We start from the raw sequence: 19,244 nt of genomic DNA on the forward strand, positions 1-19,244 counted from the left end.
CGACATATGCCTGCAATTGTGAGTGTAATGGAGTTATGTTGTACATTCATACATAGAAGTGCACACATGTACGTTCTGTTGACCAACGAATGATAACTTTTGGCATTTGGGATTAAGGCAGTATGGATAAAATTAAGACATACCTTTGGTAGCACCTCAAACGTTCGAAAACGTCACACGCGCGATGTGTATGCTTCCTTTTTTGTACAGGGTGACTCCGTGTGAAGCGGGGCAACGTTGAAGCGAATGGAGTATTGTGCAAAACCGTTTGGATATATTTGGTTATAGTGCAAGGGATCAATTATCGCCGTGAGTATTTTATCATCAGGCTGTGATCACTATAGGAAAGATGTTCGGCTATCAAAGATCTATCAGCCACGTGTAAAGTCGTACATGTCAATCACATGATGATCACACAACCTCCAAATGCATACACTCTGTCAATCCTTTGGCTGGTATGATACATTGACGTTTACGGTCTACATAACTGTATATCGGGTAAATAATATGAAGCGGTACAAGATACGGGTCATAAAGGTATTAGTGTTATGTGTGTTGGTATTATTTCTGTACACAACCAGATCCCTGATACAAACGGCCGATAAACAGTTGACTTTTGACACTGGGAGGGAAATACCGGGACTCAAACACGGGAATTCACCAAGGGAGGGGGCTAGCGATAATAACATAAATTCACATTCGGGAATTGACTCAGTTGGAAAGAGTGTAAAAACTGAACAACATGTTCCTGTGAGGAGATATATGAATGGCACAGTGATACAAGACAAGAAGCAAGGACACATTTCAACACTCGGTGATAGGTACCAGAAGGATGTAGGAGTAGGAGACAGCCAAAAGGATGTACACACAGCAGTAGGAGACAGCCAGAAGGATGTGCACACAGCGGTAGGAGACAGCCAAAAGGGTGTGCACACAGCGGTAGGCGACAACCAAACGGATGAGCACACAAAAGTAAAAGACAGCAAGAAGGATGTGCATTCGGGAAAATCCTTAGAGCAACCTGGCCAACATACACAGAACACACAGAGTGTGGAGTACTATGTGGAGGAATATGGAGGAGAGGACAGAAATGTAACCTATCCACCGTTTGTGGAGCATAGTCCTGAGAACGGTCCAGGTAAGACAAGGGACATAACTTGTTTGGGACAGTTGCTTAGCCTAGTGAGATGTCTTGTCAGTGCGCAGACATGGGTCTGATTTGCTATATAGGTACAACGTATGAAGCCAATCTCGGTGACCACCGCCGTGATACAGCTTGAATAATTTCATGACAAATGGCTACCAGACGTATACTGTCAATTCCAGTCCATTCACTTATTTGTAGTGGTAATCTCATTCAAGTGTCCACATTTACATGTATATGCATGTACATGTATATAGTTGATAATTTGTATATTGAAATAACTATACATTATCATGTCGGTAAACTCCTCGCACAGAACTACTACTCACTGCAAAACAAACATACCGGTGATCCAGGTATTACGTATTCCTTGCGAGTTCTTGACCAAGTCATGTTCTCACCCGTGGAAGAAATAGCCTGGGCTATACCTTCACCGGGAATGGAGTGTCCTAGGCCAGTTCTTCTCCATTCATGGACAGACATCGCTCTCTCCTTACCTGAATTACAGGTTGCAGTAAAGGCTCAGTAAGTGGTAGAAAATACATTTTGGTACGACCTTTCTTTAAACGTGAGTGAGTGAGTGAGTTTGATTTTACGCCGCATTTAGCACTATTCCAGCAATATCACGGCTGGGGACACTGAGCTTCACACATTGTACCCTTGTTCGGCGTGACGATCTTGTAATGAATATGATCATGAATATATCAAAAAGCTTACATTTCAGTTAATTTGTCATACTAGGTGAATGGGGTAATAGTAACACATACAAACCCACAAGAGATGAAGTGCTGCAATGGCAAGAGGGCGAGAAGAGAAATAGCTTTAACCAGTTGGTGAGCGACCAGATATCTGTACATCGGCGTCTACCAGATAGCAGACTTGACGAGTAGGTGTATTAGACATGTCACTTTATTGCACATTTAATTTTAACGTCTGGGACTTTCCCCAGTAGATAAAGCCAGCATTAATGTATTCCATTTATACTTAACCAGAAGTTGTCATATCATGGCTCACGACCAGGCAACAGTCTGAAACATTATTATTTTTTCAAGAATGTTTATGGACAATTTAGCTTTGTCAATAAATCCCCACCCCATCCCCCTCTGAACCTCATATGCCCTTTTTAATTAAACGTTTTATGCAATGATTGAACATTTACAATTTGTTTCCATTGCCGACCACAATGTTAACGACAACACTGACTTTCAGATAGTAAAGCCATTCCTTTATTACATATGTTAAATTATCACCTAGGTGTTTTTTTATTCTGTCCAGATGCAAGTCACGTGTGTATACAGCCGATCTACCTCCAGCTAGTGTCATCATCTGCTTCCATAACGAGGCTTGGTCCACTCTCCTCAGATCTGTCCACAGTGTCCTTGACCGATCTCCTGCACATCTCATAAGGGAGATAATTCTCGTTGATGATGCATCTACTCAAGGTACAAACAACCTTCGAAACTCGAGACAGTTTCATATAATAAGAAAAGCGAAAATACCGTAACGTAGAAACGTTTCTCTTATGCTCTTTCTCAATGGACCGCCTCCGTGGTCTAGTGGTAGAGCGCCCGCCCGGAGAGTGGAAGGTCCGGGGTTCGATCCACGACCGCGTAATACCAAAAGACGTTAAAAGATGGTACTTGTTGTTACCCTGTCTGGCGCTCGGCATTAAGGGGCTAAAACAAGGACTGGTCGGCTCGGAGTCATTATACTGTGTCTGAGTGGGGTATTCATGTTAAACTGCGGCATGGTATCTCAGTGAGCTAGCACTATAAATCTTGGACGCGACGTTAAACCCCATTTCACCTCACCTCTTTCTCAATGTATGTAACATTAATTTACTCAAAGATATGACACGAAGCCTTTGATGCTTCCATGCTGATGAGAATGCTATCATTATTGATAGTTACGGCTGGGAGGAGGTAGTGTTTCGGAAACAGCCATTCTTAAAACAAATATGTAAAACAGGAAACAAGACAATGTTCAATATCATCAAGTCGTGCAATTGGATATGATATATTAACTTCGTCCTTAAAAATTCAAGTTGTCCAACTGTACACAAGTAGCTGGATGCAATTCAACTCTGGCATAAATTCACATCTACGTTCCAACATGGTAACTACAATGCTACTCCTTACATGGCTATTTTCCTCAGACCATCTCATGGCACCTTTGACAAAGTACATGTCAAAACTTGGCAAGGTGAAGATTGTCAGACACCGGAAGCAGCAGGGTCTAATCAGAGCGAGGCTGACAGGATATGAAATAGCTGCTGGACCAGTGCTGGTGTTCCTCGACTCCCACATCGAATGTTATCCAGGTACATTGTTCAACATGCTATGACCATGGGATCGGGTATACCTTCCACTTTGATATTTCTGAATCTTGATTGGGCTGTGGATTAGACGTAAGAGAAAGACATTTAGTAAATTGTCATGTGTAATATGACAGGTATGGTTTTTTAACATCTCCACCTTCACGATGATTGAACTTAACATGACCTGCTTGCGTGCGTGTGTGCATGCGTGCGCGCACGCAGGTGTGTGTGCCTGTCTGCTTTTGTAATTGAAAATAGTTTTTTGGGTGTTGTGGGTCTTTAGTTCCGCCTTTGACAAGATTTCAGTTATAGCACAGAGCGTGATGAAGGGCCTAGACATCCATTACTTTGGTGAAACCCAGAATCAGTGTGTCATTTTTTTCAATCGCCGATCATAATCAGGACGAATGTGGGATTCGTAGCCACGATGTTCTGGCATTGTAACGGCATGTTCCGTATACATAATCAGATCAAATATGACACTGGCAACCAGTAGTGACAGATTTATCTAATATCTCCAAAACCACTAGTCGTAAGAAGAACAATGTAATAAGAGTTCAGGTTCCAAAGCCTTCTCTTTAGAACTAACGCACCCAAGGAAGCTGACATACTAGTATACAAACATACATTGATTTCTAACCAAGGAGTGCAACATGTTATTTGAAGAACTTCTATCGCTTATTAATATTTTCAACATTTTCTCCAATAAGGTTGTTTGTCAGTTGGTTAACAGTGCCCTCAGCAATATTCCAGCCATACCATGGAGTGCAACATGCTATTTGAAGAACTTCTATTTCTTATTGATATTTTTAACATTTTCTCCAATTAGGTTGTTTGTCAGTTGTTTAACGCTGCTCTCAGCAATATTCCAGCCATACCAAGGAGTGCAAAGTGCTATTTGAAGAACTTCTATTTCTTATTTATATGTTTTACATTTTCTCCAATTAGGTTGTTTAGCGCTGCTCTCAGCAATATTCCAGCCATACCAAGGAGTGCAAAATGCTATTTGAAGAACTTCTATTTCTTATTAATATGTTTAACATTTTCTCCAATTAGGTTGTTTAGCGTTGCTCTCAGCAATATTCCAGCCATACCAAGGAGTGCAACATGCTATTTGAAGAACTTCTATTTCTTATTGATATTTTTAACATTTTCTCCAATTAGGTTGTTTGTCAGTTGTTAAACGTTGCTCTCAGCAATATCCCAGCCATACCAAGGAGTGCAAAGTGCTATTTGAAGAACTTCTATTTCTTATTGATATTTTTAACATTTTCTCCATTTAGGTTGTTTAGCGTTGCTCTCAGCAATACTCCAGCCATACCAAGGAGTGCAAAATGCTATTTGAAGAACTTCTATTTCTTATTGATATTTTTAACATTTTCTCCAATTAGGTTGTTAAGCGCTGCTCTCAGCAATATTCCAGCCATACCAAGGAGTGCAACATGCTATTTGAAGAACTTCTATTTCTTATTGATATTTTTAACATTTTCTCCAATTAGGTTGTTTAGCGCTGCTCTTAGCAATATTCCAGCCATGCCGGAGGTCTGGAACACACAAACGCGTGAATGGTATTATGATCAGCGAACCTGGTCTTTTGGGATCGAAGACATGTGATCAATGCAACCAAGTCCCTGACACTGATCACCCGCGACTCGGTAACACATATATAGGTTGCTGGGACACATTTAACCCGGATTCACTTGGGGACATCAGCTCAACACGTTTCCTTCGTTTGTACTAATCAAATAAAGCATCCTTCATCCTGTTTTCAGGTTGGTTAGAACCACTGCTGGACCGAATTCGGAAAGATCCTAGGAACGTTCCCTTCCCTAAAATAGACATGATCCACCCTGGAAATTTCGGTACAGGAATAGGAACTACCATTCGACAGTTTGGAGTCTTTGACTGGAAGATGCTTTTCTTCAACTGGGGCAACATTAGCAAGGAGCGAAAAGGTAGACTGAAAACGCCTGCTGATCCAATAAGGTGATTGTCCCGTAATCTGTATTTGTTAATGTATACAATATATAGATGAATGAGTAAAACGAGTCCCCGTTAGTCAGGAAAGCAGGTTTACTGATGGGAACCTAATTCATGTCTGGGCTATAACACCTGTTTTTCATGTGATATACTGAAGGTGTGCACCGTAACAGTGATCGTGGTCTTCACCAAAGTGGTAAAGGCTTTGCATCCAAAATTAGGATATAACTGGAATACTGTTCAAAGTAGCGTTGAACCCAACTCATATAATCAATTGTTATGTGTCATATTACACCCGTTTACACTTCGGATTAAGTAGGGGCGGTCGGGTAGCCTAGTGGTTAAAGCGTCAGCTCGTCACGCCGAAAACCCGTTCGATTCCCGACTTGGGTACAATGTGTGAAGCCCATTTCTGGTGTCCCCCGCCGTGATATTGCTGGAATATTGCTAAATGCGGCGTAAAACCATACTCACTCACTCACTCTGATTAAGTACGTTCATGCTTGTTTGTATGGACTTTGATTGTGAACGTAATATGTTGTTATGTAGTCATGTATGTATATATGATGATTTGTGTCCATAATACACTTGTGTTATGTATGGCTGTGTATTGTTGGTTTTCAGATCCCCTACAATGCCTGGTGGTTTGTTTGCTATAGACAAACAGTGGTTCACAACTCTGGGAACGTATGACCCGGGACTCTTGTACTGGGGTGGAGAAAACATGGAACTTTCCTTCAAAGTAAGCTATTGTTAGCTCTAGTTTGATATTAGTGTGGAAATACACACTTTAAAAATAATATAATTTTAATCATAATTAGTATTAATTGCGAGTAAAGGAAAACAACAACTGAACTTAATATTATTTGACAAGACTGATCTTCATTGCAAATATCTTCAAAGGTATCCACAGGAGGCCTGAATAAGTGGATATAGTTTGATGGGTCTTTGCCAGACTTGACTATGCACAGGCCGCCTTCATGTAGCTAAAAGTTACTGACTGGTGTGGAAGAAGACTTTCACTGTCACACTATCACTTATTGCAAGTGAGGTGTGGAAGAAGACTTTCACTGTCACACTATCACTTATTGCAGGTGTGGTGTGGAAGAAGACTTTCACTGTCACGGTATCACTTATTGCAGGTGTGGTGTGGAAGAAGACTTTCACTGTCACACTATCACTTATTGCAGGTGTGGTGTGGAAGAAGACTTTCACTGTCACACTATCACTTATTGCAGGTGTCGTGTGGAAGAAGACTTTCACTGTCACACTATCACTTATTGCAGGTGTGGTGTGGAAGAAGACTTTCAATGTCACACTATCACTTATTGCAGGTGTGGTGTGGAAGAAGACTTTCAATGTCACTTTATCACTTATTGCTAGGTGTGGTGTGGAAGAAGACTTTCACTGTCACACTATCACTTATTGCAGGTGTGGTGTGTAAGATTACTATCTCAGTATCACTTATTGCAGGTGTGGATGTGTAATGGATCACTGGAGCTGCTGCCTTGTTCTCACGTGGGTCACGTGTTCCGCTATACAAATCCTGTGAAGTGGAAGGGAGGCGGGGATCCCATATTAACCAACTCCATGAGAGTTGCAGAAGTGTGGCTCGATGAGTACAAGTACTTGTTCTACGAGCAGACTTCACTGCTCCAGGTGAAACATTTCGATAATACCATTATTGCAAAATACTAGCAGCTCCTCTCTGTTTTGTTCTGTGTCAGAATCAAGTTTTACTGTGTGAGAGTACCTTAATTACTGAGTGGCAATACCTTACTGGGTGACAACACCTTCTTGGGTGATAATACCATACCGAATAGCAATACCTAACTCGGAGTAAGTATACTGTGTGACAGTACCTTAATTACTGAGTGACAATACCTTACTGAGTGACAATACCTTACTAAGCGCAATACCTTACTGAGTGACAATACCTTACTGAGCGCAATACCTTACTGAGTAACAATACCTTACTGAGTGACAATACCTTACTGAGTGACAATACCTTACTGGGTGACAAAACCTTACTAAGTGACAATACCTTACTGGGTGACAATACCTTACTGAGTGGCAACATCTTACTGAGTGACAATACCTTACTAAGTGACAATACCTTACTAAATGACAATACCTTTCTAAGTGACAATACCTTACTAAGTGACAATACCTTACTAAGTGGCAATACCTTAATGGGTGACAACACCTTACTGAGAAGCAATACCTTACTCGGAGTAAGTATACTGTGTGACAGTACCTTAATTACTGAGTGACAATACCTTACTGAGTAACAATACCTTACTGAGTGACAATACCTTACTAAGTGACAATACCTTACTGAGTGGCAACATCTAACTGAGTGACAACACCTTACTGAGTGACAATACCTTACTGAGTGACAATACCTTACTGAGTGACAATACCTTACTGAGTAGCAATACCTTACTAAGTGACAATACCTTACTGAGTGAAAATACGTTACTGAATAACAATACTTTACTGAGTGGCAACATCTTACTGAGTGACAATACCTTACTAAGTGACAATACCTTACTGGGTGACAATACCTTACTGAGTAGCAATATCTTACTAAGTGACAATACCTTACTGAGTGGCAATACCTTACTGAGTGGCAACATCTAACTGAGTGACAACACCTTATTGAGTGACAATACCTTACTTAGTAGTAATACCTTACTGAGTGACAATACCGTACTGAGTGACAATACCTTACTGAGTGACAATACCTTACTGAGTAGCAATACCTTACTAAGTGACAATACCTTACTGAGTGACAATACCTTACTGAGTTACAATACCTTACTGAGTGGCAACATCTTACTGAGTGACAATACCTTACTAAGTGACAATACCTTACTGAGTGACAATACCTTACTGAGTGACAATACCTTACTGAGTAGCAATATCTTACTAAGTGACGATACCTTACTAAGTGACAATACAATACTGAGTGACAATACCTTACTGAGTGGCAATACCTTACTAAGTGACAATATCTTACTAAGTGACAATACCTTACTGAGTGACAATACCTTAATGAGTGACAATACCTTACTAAGTGACAATACCATACTGGGTGACAACACCTTACTGAGAAGCAATACCTTACTTGGAGTAGGTATACTGTGTGACAGTACCTTAATTACTGAGTGACAACACCTTACTGAGTGACAATACCTTACTAAGTGGCAATACCTTACTGAGTGACAATACCTTACTGCGTGGCAATACCTTACTGAGTGGCAATACCTTACTTAGTAGTAATACCTTACTGAGTGACAATACCTTACTGAGTAGCAATACCTTATTGGGTGACAACACCTTACTGAGAAGCAATACCCTACTCGGAGTAAGTACACTGTATCTATTCATGTTAAACTGCGGCATGGTATCTCAGTGGGCTTGCACTGTTATTGGACATCAGTCCGAGGTAGTACAAGAAGCCACGCACACACGCACACACACACACACACACACACAAACACACACACACACACACACACACACACACACACACACACACACACACACACACACACACACACGTGTACGCGACGTTAAACCCCATTTCACCTCTCCACACCTTTCTGATTAACAATACCTTGCTGACTGACAACACCTTAATGAATGACACATAATAAAATCATATGCAGTAGAGTACATACGGAGAGTTACTTCAGATTGAATGCAATAGTCAACATGGTTGTGAATCTCAGTGTGAAGCGTTTTTAGTGCACCAAATCGACAAAACTTTGTGAATGCTTTACCTGTTGGAATAGCAGGCAAGGCCTGTTGGAATAACTAGTAACTGACTTAGTATGTAAACGTTCTTTTATTGGAGGAAAATGGTCGTGTTTTGCAGGGCAGTAACTTCGGTGAAGTTAACGACAGGAAGAGACTTCGGAAAAGTCTTCATTGTCATAACTTCCGCTGGTATATTGAGAACGTTTACCCTGAGTGTGTTATTGTCCCAGCCTTGAATGCGGGAGAGGTGAGAAAATATACCTTGTTCTTTAACCTTTAGTTTCTTCTGTGTATAGAAGGAAAATAATGTCACACACGTTGGAAAAATACAGTAACTTCAATATGTTGTTGTACGTATTTCTCCCTGATTTGACTGTCATATATATGAGCATCCTAGCACTTCTTTGTTTTTATGTAAACTCCGGGAGCAGGGAAATAAAATGAAATTGATCTGCAGAAGAAAGACCTAACCCAACAATGACATTTCACTCCAAATCAGTTTGAGCACAGTTCAGACGGAACGCACCTATATATTGCTGGTTTTAACTTGGGTATTAGGTATTTTAGGCAGTACATGTGATGTCCTACACCGACAAAATGTTTCTGGAATAGCTACGAACTTAATGAAGGAAAGTTGTATTACAGGGTAAAGTGTGTCCTGCTAAATATGAAAGCAAAGACAATTAAAATATATTGTCCGAACCGTCGCTTCCATACTACTGTGTGTGATGCCCGTGCCATGAACGGGAAATAAGAAGACTTTTTTTTTTATCACATTCCAAATATTGCAATACAATGTAATAAATCCAAGTTCATGTTTTAAACATGAATCAGTCACTTTGTTGAAGATAGAAAATAGCGAAAGATTTTTTAACTAACAGTCTTGTTCCCCAGATTCGCAGCGTGTCAAGTCCCACTCTGTGTCTCGATGCTGGAACCAATGTACCGAGTCTTTACCCTTGTCACGGTGCTGGTGGTAATCAGGTTTGTGAATTAATTACTGACAGGGTGAGTGAGTGAGTGTGGTTTCATATGTGGCAACACCACCATGGGGCGACATCAGAACGGGTGTCTGGATGCTTGAACAATGTACCGAGTCTTTACCCTTGCCACGGTGCTGGCGGTAATCAGGTTTGTGAATTAATTACTGACAGGGTGAGTGAGTGAGTGTGGTTTCATATGTGGCAAGACAGCAATAAGGCGACATCAGAACGGTTGTTACACATTGTACCATGTGTGGAATCCAACCCAAACCTTTGGCGTGACGAGCAAACACTTCAACCACTTGCCCACCCCAGTGCATTCGCTGGGTGAAGAGACACGTAGGGGGTACATCCTCGCACCTGAAGGTTCTCTTCGTCTTATTTCTTGTGGTCAGACCATGACCTCGCTAAGGTCACGTACGGAAGGTCACACTGGTACATTTTCATCCTGTAAAATCACGAGATGTCATCAATATCGTTTCTTTTCGTGAAAATGGTATATCTAGCATTGTGTGTTGCATTCTTTGCACCTAATTGCCACGTAGGAATTTGATACATCGCACGAGTTCATATGATTTTACGTTCCCTATTTCATCGGTAACTAAATGTAGACACAACAATTTCGGGAACATAAACGTCATCCCAGATAACATTGCCAATAACTACCTACTGTTGTTCTCAATTCATAAGACCAAACTGGTTAAGGTATTAAGATTGTTCTGTTTGCTGAATAATCTTGCTGAGATTTAAACTTATAAAATATATTGCAATTGGCACACTTCCTAGCTTCGGCGACAAATTCACACTTTACAAAAGAGACACACAGGAAAATCACTCACCGCCCTTACAATTTAATATTCTTTTAATACAGTAATAAAATATGGAAAGCACGATCATGTAGTAGAAAACATAAAACTAGATCATAAGTTATTGTGTAATATTTTAGTGATAAATACGCATGTTCCTCAACGTATAACGTGCAGACATATTCCATTGATGACATCACACAGTGATATGACGTCATGCCACGACGTTCCGAAGCGGCGACTGTGTACTTTGAAGAACGTTGCGGCACTACTCGCGGCTTCTTTTGCAGAAAGCAATACGCGACCTGTCGTAAAGAGGAAATTAAATAACTTTCTATTTGAAAACACTGTGTCTGTGGAAAGGTGACGATTATTGTATGATTCTAGGCTACATCTCTCCAACTTGGCAACTTACTGACTTTACATTATATGTCGACCCGTGATCATGAAGATCCTGGGTAGAATATGTCTTCAGCAATCCAAGCTTGCCGTAAAAGGCGACAAACGGGTTCGGGTAGTCAGGCTAGCTGACTTGGCTGATGCATGTCATCTGTCCCATGATGTCAATCACTGGATTGTCTGGTCCAGACTCGATTATTTACAGACCGCCGTCATAAAGCTGGAATATTGCTGATTGTGGCGTAAACCAACCAACCAACATTATATGTCGTTACACATACATCCTCGTGTTCTCTGCAGTACTGGCAGCTGCTACCTTCGGGCGCCATGTGGCATTCAAATACCCACAGCTTGTGTGTGAAGGAAGGGGAGCTAACCTATGCCCAGTGCTGGGGAAACATGGCGGGCAACTGGACGTATACCGAGGTGTGTTCTTGTTTTCTTTCGAATTTGCAAACCATTTGTCCATGGCAATAGCTCGACCTGACGGTAGATATACAGAGTACTTTTGAGGATAGAGTTTAGATTATTTACAGACCGATGTCATACATTTGGAACATGGCTGAGTGTGGCATCGAACAACTAACAAAGAAACAACAAACTTTTAATATATTACCACAATCGTCTCTGTCTAAACACAAATGTGTTACCGTCTAGTATTATTGCTGTTGCACCGAAAACGGGATGGCGTCATGTCAACTGGAACAAACAGTGCCTATTCTGGCCATTGCAACATATGTTAAACAAGTTGTTGGCAATGTAAAAATCATTAGGCGTTTGCAGCTGCTCGTTAAATCGGTCTGCGTCAAAATATGCATGTGAGTATTGCAGACAGACATACAGACAGACAGTTTATTATAGTCTCACCTCATTACAATGATTTATACATACTTTTAAAATACAAAATATCTCAAATACATATCATATGTAAAAGTATATATGTATAAAATGTAACGAGCCACCCTATACAGGGTTACGAGAGACTTTTCATAAAAAGAGCATATTAAAATATAAATAAAAGGTACATAAACTACAACGCATATAAAAGTAAAACCATGAATAAAGAATAAAGGCAATCATATCTTTTAGATAAAATATTACAGCAGGTTAATATATATTACATCTTGGGAAGACAGGATAAAACTGCAAGTGCTAATTGCTCACATGTTAGGCAAAACATAGCAAGACATGTGTAAATGTAGAAGATCTTCACACCACCAACACGTCAGTTCCTATAACCACGCTGATTAAGTCGGACACCGTATTCATATTATACCTTTCAGGAGAAGAGCCTTCAGCTGGGAACAACAGACACATGTCTTACACTAGGAGCGAATACAACCCTTGTGATGAGTCCATGCAACAGGGATGCGAATCAAAGATGGATATTTGAGAAGAGTAAATTTAAGCAACATAAAACATAGCAAATGTTATTTTCGACAATGTCTTGAATGTATGAGTTTTGATAAAATGTTTGTAAATAGTCATTTCCGCTCATAATTTGAATCTGTCTTGTAAAGAAGGATGAAAATAAAAGCGACTAAATCCGTTCCATAACACAAGTTCAATTGACGATTCCATGTGTTTGTGATGAGTACCGCCTATTAAGCAGGATACGCAGACCTGGTATCATCACTATTTCATAGTGCCTCATAACACATGCTTACGATAAAGTCGGAATCATGTAGTGGACTGTGCCTTTGGCACTGAACTCTTTCTGCTATCGTTACAGCAAGATGCTTACCTTTTTTGCGAACATCTGTGATCCATTTAGATAATTTACACTATTTTGCCTTGTACGCCAAAGGAATCTGATTCGGCAGATAATCCAGACCGATTATTCTCTGTTGTTGACATTTTATATTTTAGATTGTGGAAAGGGCCCTGTCACTTTTATTATTGTTCTACCAGTGTTGTAGATTACCCGACACATCAGTACGCTACCACCACCAAATATGTCGACCTCCCATTCGCATTGTGGCAAAAAACGTTCATGGCGACATCGGTACATACTGATCCCCATTCAGCCATCATAGCAGCCACGCATTGGCCTTATCTTTGTTATGTCGAATGTCACGCTAAAGACGGCCTCTTCAGTTCCTGTCTCATTTTGTTTGGTACATGTAAAACCTTAGGACACATTATCTATAACCCCATTATCAAATAGTCGTCTCCTAATATACCAGTGAATGCGTGAGTTAATGCGCCATTTAAAGTAAACTGTTACATTTCAGCAATATCACGAAGGGAAACTGGCTCAACACATTGTGGGAAAACGTGGTGTAACGAGCGAACGCCTTACCCACTACCCACCTTAGAACTCCTACTACCATACTCACGCACTCAACTACATCAATAGGATAAAGAGGATTAAAACTATATATCGAGTAAGCGAGTGAATATTGTTAAACGCCACAGTCGGCAGTATTCCAATTATATCACATACTGACTGGTGGCGTGCAACTTTGCACGCCATCGGACAACATAAACTCATCCGAGTTCCTGACGATCCCCACAGCTCCATTACGACATATATGAACGCCAGTTTCGCGGTCATGTGACTAGCCTTTCGTCCAATAGACAAACCGTACATCTTGTTAACTTAGCTTCAAGTGGTGCGGGCATGTTGACACGCACATCCCATATGTGGATTAATACCTGCAGGTGCGCTTCTGTGAGGTAATCCTTCTTGCAAGGCAGAAGGTTCGTTTACGTGCGCTTCAGTTGTTTGCATTTTGCACGTCTCCACGACTTCCAAAAGTAGCATATCAGAAATATATTACAATATTTAGAAGAAATAGTACAAAATCTCCCTTTGGTCAGTGGTACAAAAGCATGTGTCCGTTAGTGTACAGTTTACAAAAATTCTCAATACATCAGGGGCGGTGGGGTAGCCTTGTGGTTAAAGCGTCGGCTCGTCACGCCGAATACCCGGGTTCGATTCCCCACATGTGTATAATGTGTGAAGCCCATTTTCCGGGCCGTGATAAGGCTGGAATATAGCTAAAAGCCGCGTAAAACCATACTCACTCACTCAATACATCAAGGGAAACACTGCAACATCCCTCGAAAGGTTACATGAAATTCAGTTATTCAAACATAACAAAGACAACACAGTTCTAAGTTATCTAACACAGTTCAAACAGTCGTAACGCATTTCTTCCATACTAAACTACACATGAATTAAATACGTTAGAAAATTATCCGGGTCGATTATCTGCTTCATTGGATGGAAAAGCAAAAGAGTTATGAAAATTGTATGAATGAATCACTGAAAATCAGTGATGACACCAGGTGTTCGCGAAAAGGGTAAGCATGTTCTGCTCTGTCGGAAGCACCCGCCACGCACACAATGTGCATACAAAGTAGTGTTTGTATTTATAAGTGTAAAACATGTCTAAATGCGTTGAAATGGGTTCTGTTTACTTATATTAATCCATTAAGGGCGTAACGTGAAATATAAATAAAGTGTTTATTTTCTGAGACACCAGTGTACCAGTCAGGAGCTAAGCAGTTTAGAACTACATATAAATAATTATTATTCTCATAACAAAAATGTTGGCAGTGTGAAATATGATTGCATTATTTGAACTCAATCGTACTGTTAGAACTGAGCTGTATGTAATGTTAGAACTGAGCTGTAAAACGTGGAATTAACGCGAGCGTGAATTATATGCGAAAAATGCGAGTGGTCTTAGCTCGCATTATTAAACATCGCATTTATATCAACAATAAGACATTTTGGATAGCAGAAATACCAACTTACGCTGAAAACAAACAACTATGTATTCCACATCAATGTTTTTTGAGCAGCACTTGTAACAAGTACATAAACAATGTCATTCAAACACTAATTACATCCTGTGAATTGATACTGCTGGGGTGAAGACAAGCGTTCTACTCACTCATGATCATGTCATCACTTATCACACCTGCAAGTCCAGACAGACGCCACCCAACACAGTGTCTTTGCTCTTTGCGACTGCATCAAAGGCCGACACGAGCCAGCGCGCACGTATTGTTTTAGCTGAAGTACTCTAGTAAGCGCTAATAAGCGGTTCTATTTGGTGTTGTGATTGGATAATGTAAGGTTGAATTAAGGTGAGGATTCTCCTGTAAACCTGACAGAGGACGTTTTGATAGATATAAATCCACTGATGCTTGAGAGGAGGGGGTGTCGCGTTCATATTGAGTCGCATTTTTGGCTAGGAGACAGCGGTCGCATTCATTTGGAGATGCATTAACTTCACGTTTTACTGTATTGCTAGACCTGAGCTGTATGTATTGCTAGACCTGAACTGTATGTATTGTCAGAACTGAGCTGTATGTACTGTTAGAACTGAACTGTATACGTATGTACTGTCAGAACTGAACTGTATGTAATTATTAGAATTGAGTTTTATGTACTGTCAGAACTGAGCTGTATGTAATGTCAGAATTGAGCTGTATGTATTGTCAGAACTGAGCTGTATGTACTGTTAGAACTGGGATGTATGTAATGTTAGAACTGAACTGTATGTACTGTCAGAACTGAGCTGTATGTACTGTTAGCACTGAGTTGTATGTACTGTTAGAACTGAGCTGTATGTAATGTCAGAATTGAGCTGTATGTAATGTTAGAACTGAGCTGTATGTTCTGTTAGCACTGAGCTGTACGTACTGTTAGAACTGAGCTGTATGTAATGTCAGAACTGAGCTGTATGTACTGTTAGAACTGAGATGTATGTACTGTTAGAACTGAGCTGTATGTAATGTCAGAACTGAGCTTTATGTACTGTCAGAACTGAACTGTATGTATTGTCAGAACTGAGCTGTATGTACTGTCAGAACTGAACTGTATGTACTGTTAGAACTGGGATGTATGTAATGTTAGAACTGAACTGTATGTACTGTCAGAACTGAGCTGCATGTACTGTTAGAACTGAACTGTATGTACTGTCAGAAGTGAACTGTATGTATTATTAGAACTGAGTTTTATGTACTGTCAGAACTGAGCTGTATGTAATGTCAGAATTGATCTGTATGTATTGTCAGAACTGAGCTGTATGTACTGTTAGAACTGGGATGTATGTAATGTTAGAACTGAACTGTATGAACTGTCAGAACTGAGCTGTATGTACTGTTAGCACTGAGTTGTATGTACTGTTAGAACTGAGCTGTATGTACTGTTAGAACTGAGCTGTATGTACTGTTAGAACTGAACTGTATGAACTGTCAGAAGTGAGCTGTACGTACTGTTAGAACTGAGCTGTATGTACTGTTAGAACTGGGCTGTATGTAATGTCAGAACTGAGCTGTATGTAATGTTAAAACTGAGCAGTATGTTCTGTTAGCACTGAGCTGTATGTACTGTTAGAACTGAGCTGTATGTAATGTCAGAACTGAGCTGTATGTATTGTTAGAACTGAGATGTATGTACTCTTAGAGCTGAGCTGTATGTAATGTCAGAACTGAGCTGTATGTATCGTCAGAACTGAACTGTATGTATTGTCAGAACTGAGCTGTATTTATTGTTAGAACTGAGCTATATGTACTGTCAGAACAGAGCGGTATGTTCTGTTAGCACTGAGCTGTATGTACTCTTAGAACTGAGCTGTATGTAATGTCAGAACTGAGCGGTATGAATTGTTAGAACTGGGATCTATGTAATGTTAGAACAGAAATGCATGTATTGTCAGAACTGAGCTGTATGTACTGTCAGAACTGAGCGGTATGTTCTGTTAGCACTGAGTTGTATGTAATGTTCGAACTGAGCTGTTGTATTGTTAGAACTGAGCTATATGTACTGTCAGAACTGAGCTGTATGTACTGTTAGAACTGAACTGTATGTACTGTTAGAACTGAGCTGTTGTATTGTTAGACCTGAGCTATATGTACTCTCAGAACTGAACTGTATAAATTGTCAGAACTGAGCGGTATGTAATGTTAGAACGGAGCTGTATATACTGTTAGAACTGAGCGGTATGTAATGTTAGAACTGAGCTGTATGTATTGTTAGAACTGAGCTGTATATACTGTTAGAACTGAGCTGTATGTACTGTTAGAACTGAACTGTATGTATTTTTAGAACTAAGCTATATGTACTCTCAGAACTGAACTGTATGTATTGTTAGAACTGAGCTATATGTACTGTCAGAACCAGACTGTATGTATTGTTAGAACTGAGCTTTATGAACTGTTAGAACTGAGCTGTTGTATTGTTAGAACTGAGCTGTATGTATTGTCAGAACTGAGCTGTATGTACTGTTAGAACTGAGCTATATGTACTGTCAGAACAGAGCGGTATGTTCTGTTAGCACTGAGCTGTATGTACTCTTAGAACTGAGCTGTATGTAATGTCAGAACTGAGCGGTATGAATTGTTAGAACTGGGATCTATGTAATGTTAGAACAGAACTGCATGTATTGTCAGAACTGAGCTGTATGTACTGTCAGAACTGAGCGGTATGTTCTGTTAGCACTGAGTTGTATGTAATGTTCGAACTGAGCTGTTGTATTGTTAGAACTGAGCTATATGTACTGTCAGAACTGAACTGTATGTATTTTTAGAACTAAGCTATATGTACTCTCAGAACTGAACTGTATGTATTGTTAGAACTGAGCTATATGTACTGTCAGAACCGGACTGTATGTATTGTTAGAACTGAGCTTTATGAACTGTTAGAACTGAGCTGTTGTATTGTTAGAACTGAGCTGTATGTAATGTCAGAACTGATCTGTATGTACTGTTAGAACTGAGCAGTATGTTTTGTTAGAACTGAGCTTTATGTATTGTTAGACCTGAGCTATATGTACTGTCAGAACTGAGCTGTATGTACTGTTAGAACTGAGCTGTATGTACTGTTAGAACTGAGCTGTATGTACTGTCAGAACTGAGCTGTTGTATTGTTAGACCTGAGCTATATGTACTCTCAGAACTGAACTGTATAAATTGTCAGAACTGAGCGGTATGTAATGTTTGAACTGAGCTGTATATACTGTTAGAACTGAGCTGTATGTACTGTTAGAACTGAGCTGTATGTATTGTTAGAACTGAGCTGTATGTATTGTTAGAACTGAGCTGTATATACTGTTAGAACTGAGCTGTATGTACTGTTAGAACTGAACTGTATGTATTTTTAGAACTAAGCTATATGTACTCTCAGAACTGAACTGTATGTATTGTTAGAACTGAGCTATATGTACTGTCAGAACAAGACTGTATGTATTGTTAGAACTGAGCTTTATGAACTGTTAGAACTGAGCTGTTGTATTGTTAGAACTGAGCTGTATGTATTGTTAGAACTGAGCTGTATGTACTGTTAGAACTGAGCTGTTGTATTGTTAGACCTGAGCTATATGTACTCTCAGAACTGAACTGTATAAATTGTCAGAACTGAGCGATTTGTAATGTTAGAACTGAGCTGTATATACTGTTAGAACTGAGCTGTATGTATTGTTAAAACTGAGCTATATGTACTCTCAGAACTGAACTGTATGTATTGTTATAACTGAGCTGTATGTACTTTTAGAACTGAGCTGTATGTATTGTTGGAACTGAGCTGTATGTACTGTTAGAACTGAGCTGTATGTATTGTTAGAACTGAGCTGTATGTACTGTTAGAACTGAGCTGTATGTACTGTTAGAACTGAGCTGTATGTACTGTTAGAACTGAGCTGTATGTACTGTTAGAACTGAGCTGTTGTATTATTTGAGCTGAGCTGTATGTCATGTTGGTGTATCCACCAGCCTGTCTCTGTAAGAGAGTCCACCAAGTTAAAAATGGATAATATACAATTGCAGAAAGGCATATGTTGTTGTAAAATGAAAGGTCTAATATAACGAAAAACAGAACAATGAATGTTTAACAC

The 19,244-nt window shown here is 39.9% G+C and overlaps 1 protein-coding gene across 1 annotated transcript; it reads left to right on the plus strand.

Annotated features, from left to right (window-relative positions):
- The first annotated feature begins 23 nt into the window (after positions 1–23).
- Positions 24–12,818, plus strand: LOC139447939 (polypeptide N-acetylgalactosaminyltransferase 5-like). The gene is made up of 11 exons (XM_071229438.1): positions 24–1,138; positions 1,886–2,030; positions 2,420–2,586; positions 3,300–3,464; positions 5,234–5,447; positions 6,066–6,183; positions 6,915–7,100; positions 9,325–9,453; positions 10,101–10,190; positions 11,695–11,820; positions 12,678–12,818. The coding sequence occupies exons 1-11, from the start codon at positions 427–429 to the stop codon at positions 12,816–12,818; spliced, it is 2,193 nt and encodes a 730-aa protein (XP_071085539.1). The 5' UTR covers positions 24–426.
- The last annotated feature ends 6,426 nt before the right edge of the window (positions 12,819–19,244 follow it).

The sequence above is a fragment of the Haliotis cracherodii genome, unplaced genomic scaffold (genome assembly GCF_022045235.1).
Source record: "Haliotis cracherodii isolate W230 unplaced genomic scaffold, xgHalCrac1.p SCAF_7, whole genome shotgun sequence".
Taxonomy (NCBI): domain Eukaryota; kingdom Metazoa; phylum Mollusca; class Gastropoda; order Lepetellida; family Haliotidae; genus Haliotis; species Haliotis cracherodii.

Excerpts from the sequence above, each read along its gene's own strand:
- LOC139447939 (XM_071229438.1), top strand. The coding sequence starts at position 427 with ATGCATACACTCTGTCAATCCTTTGGCTGGTATGATACATTGACGTTT. Across the intron at positions 3,465-5,233 it reads CCACATCGAATGTTATCCAG|GTTGGTTAGAACCACTGCTG; the intron begins GTACATTGTTCA and ends TCCTGTTTTCAG. Across the intron at positions 7,101-9,324 it reads AGCAGACTTCACTGCTCCAG|GGCAGTAACTTCGGTGAAGT; the intron begins GTGAAACATTTC and ends CGTGTTTTGCAG.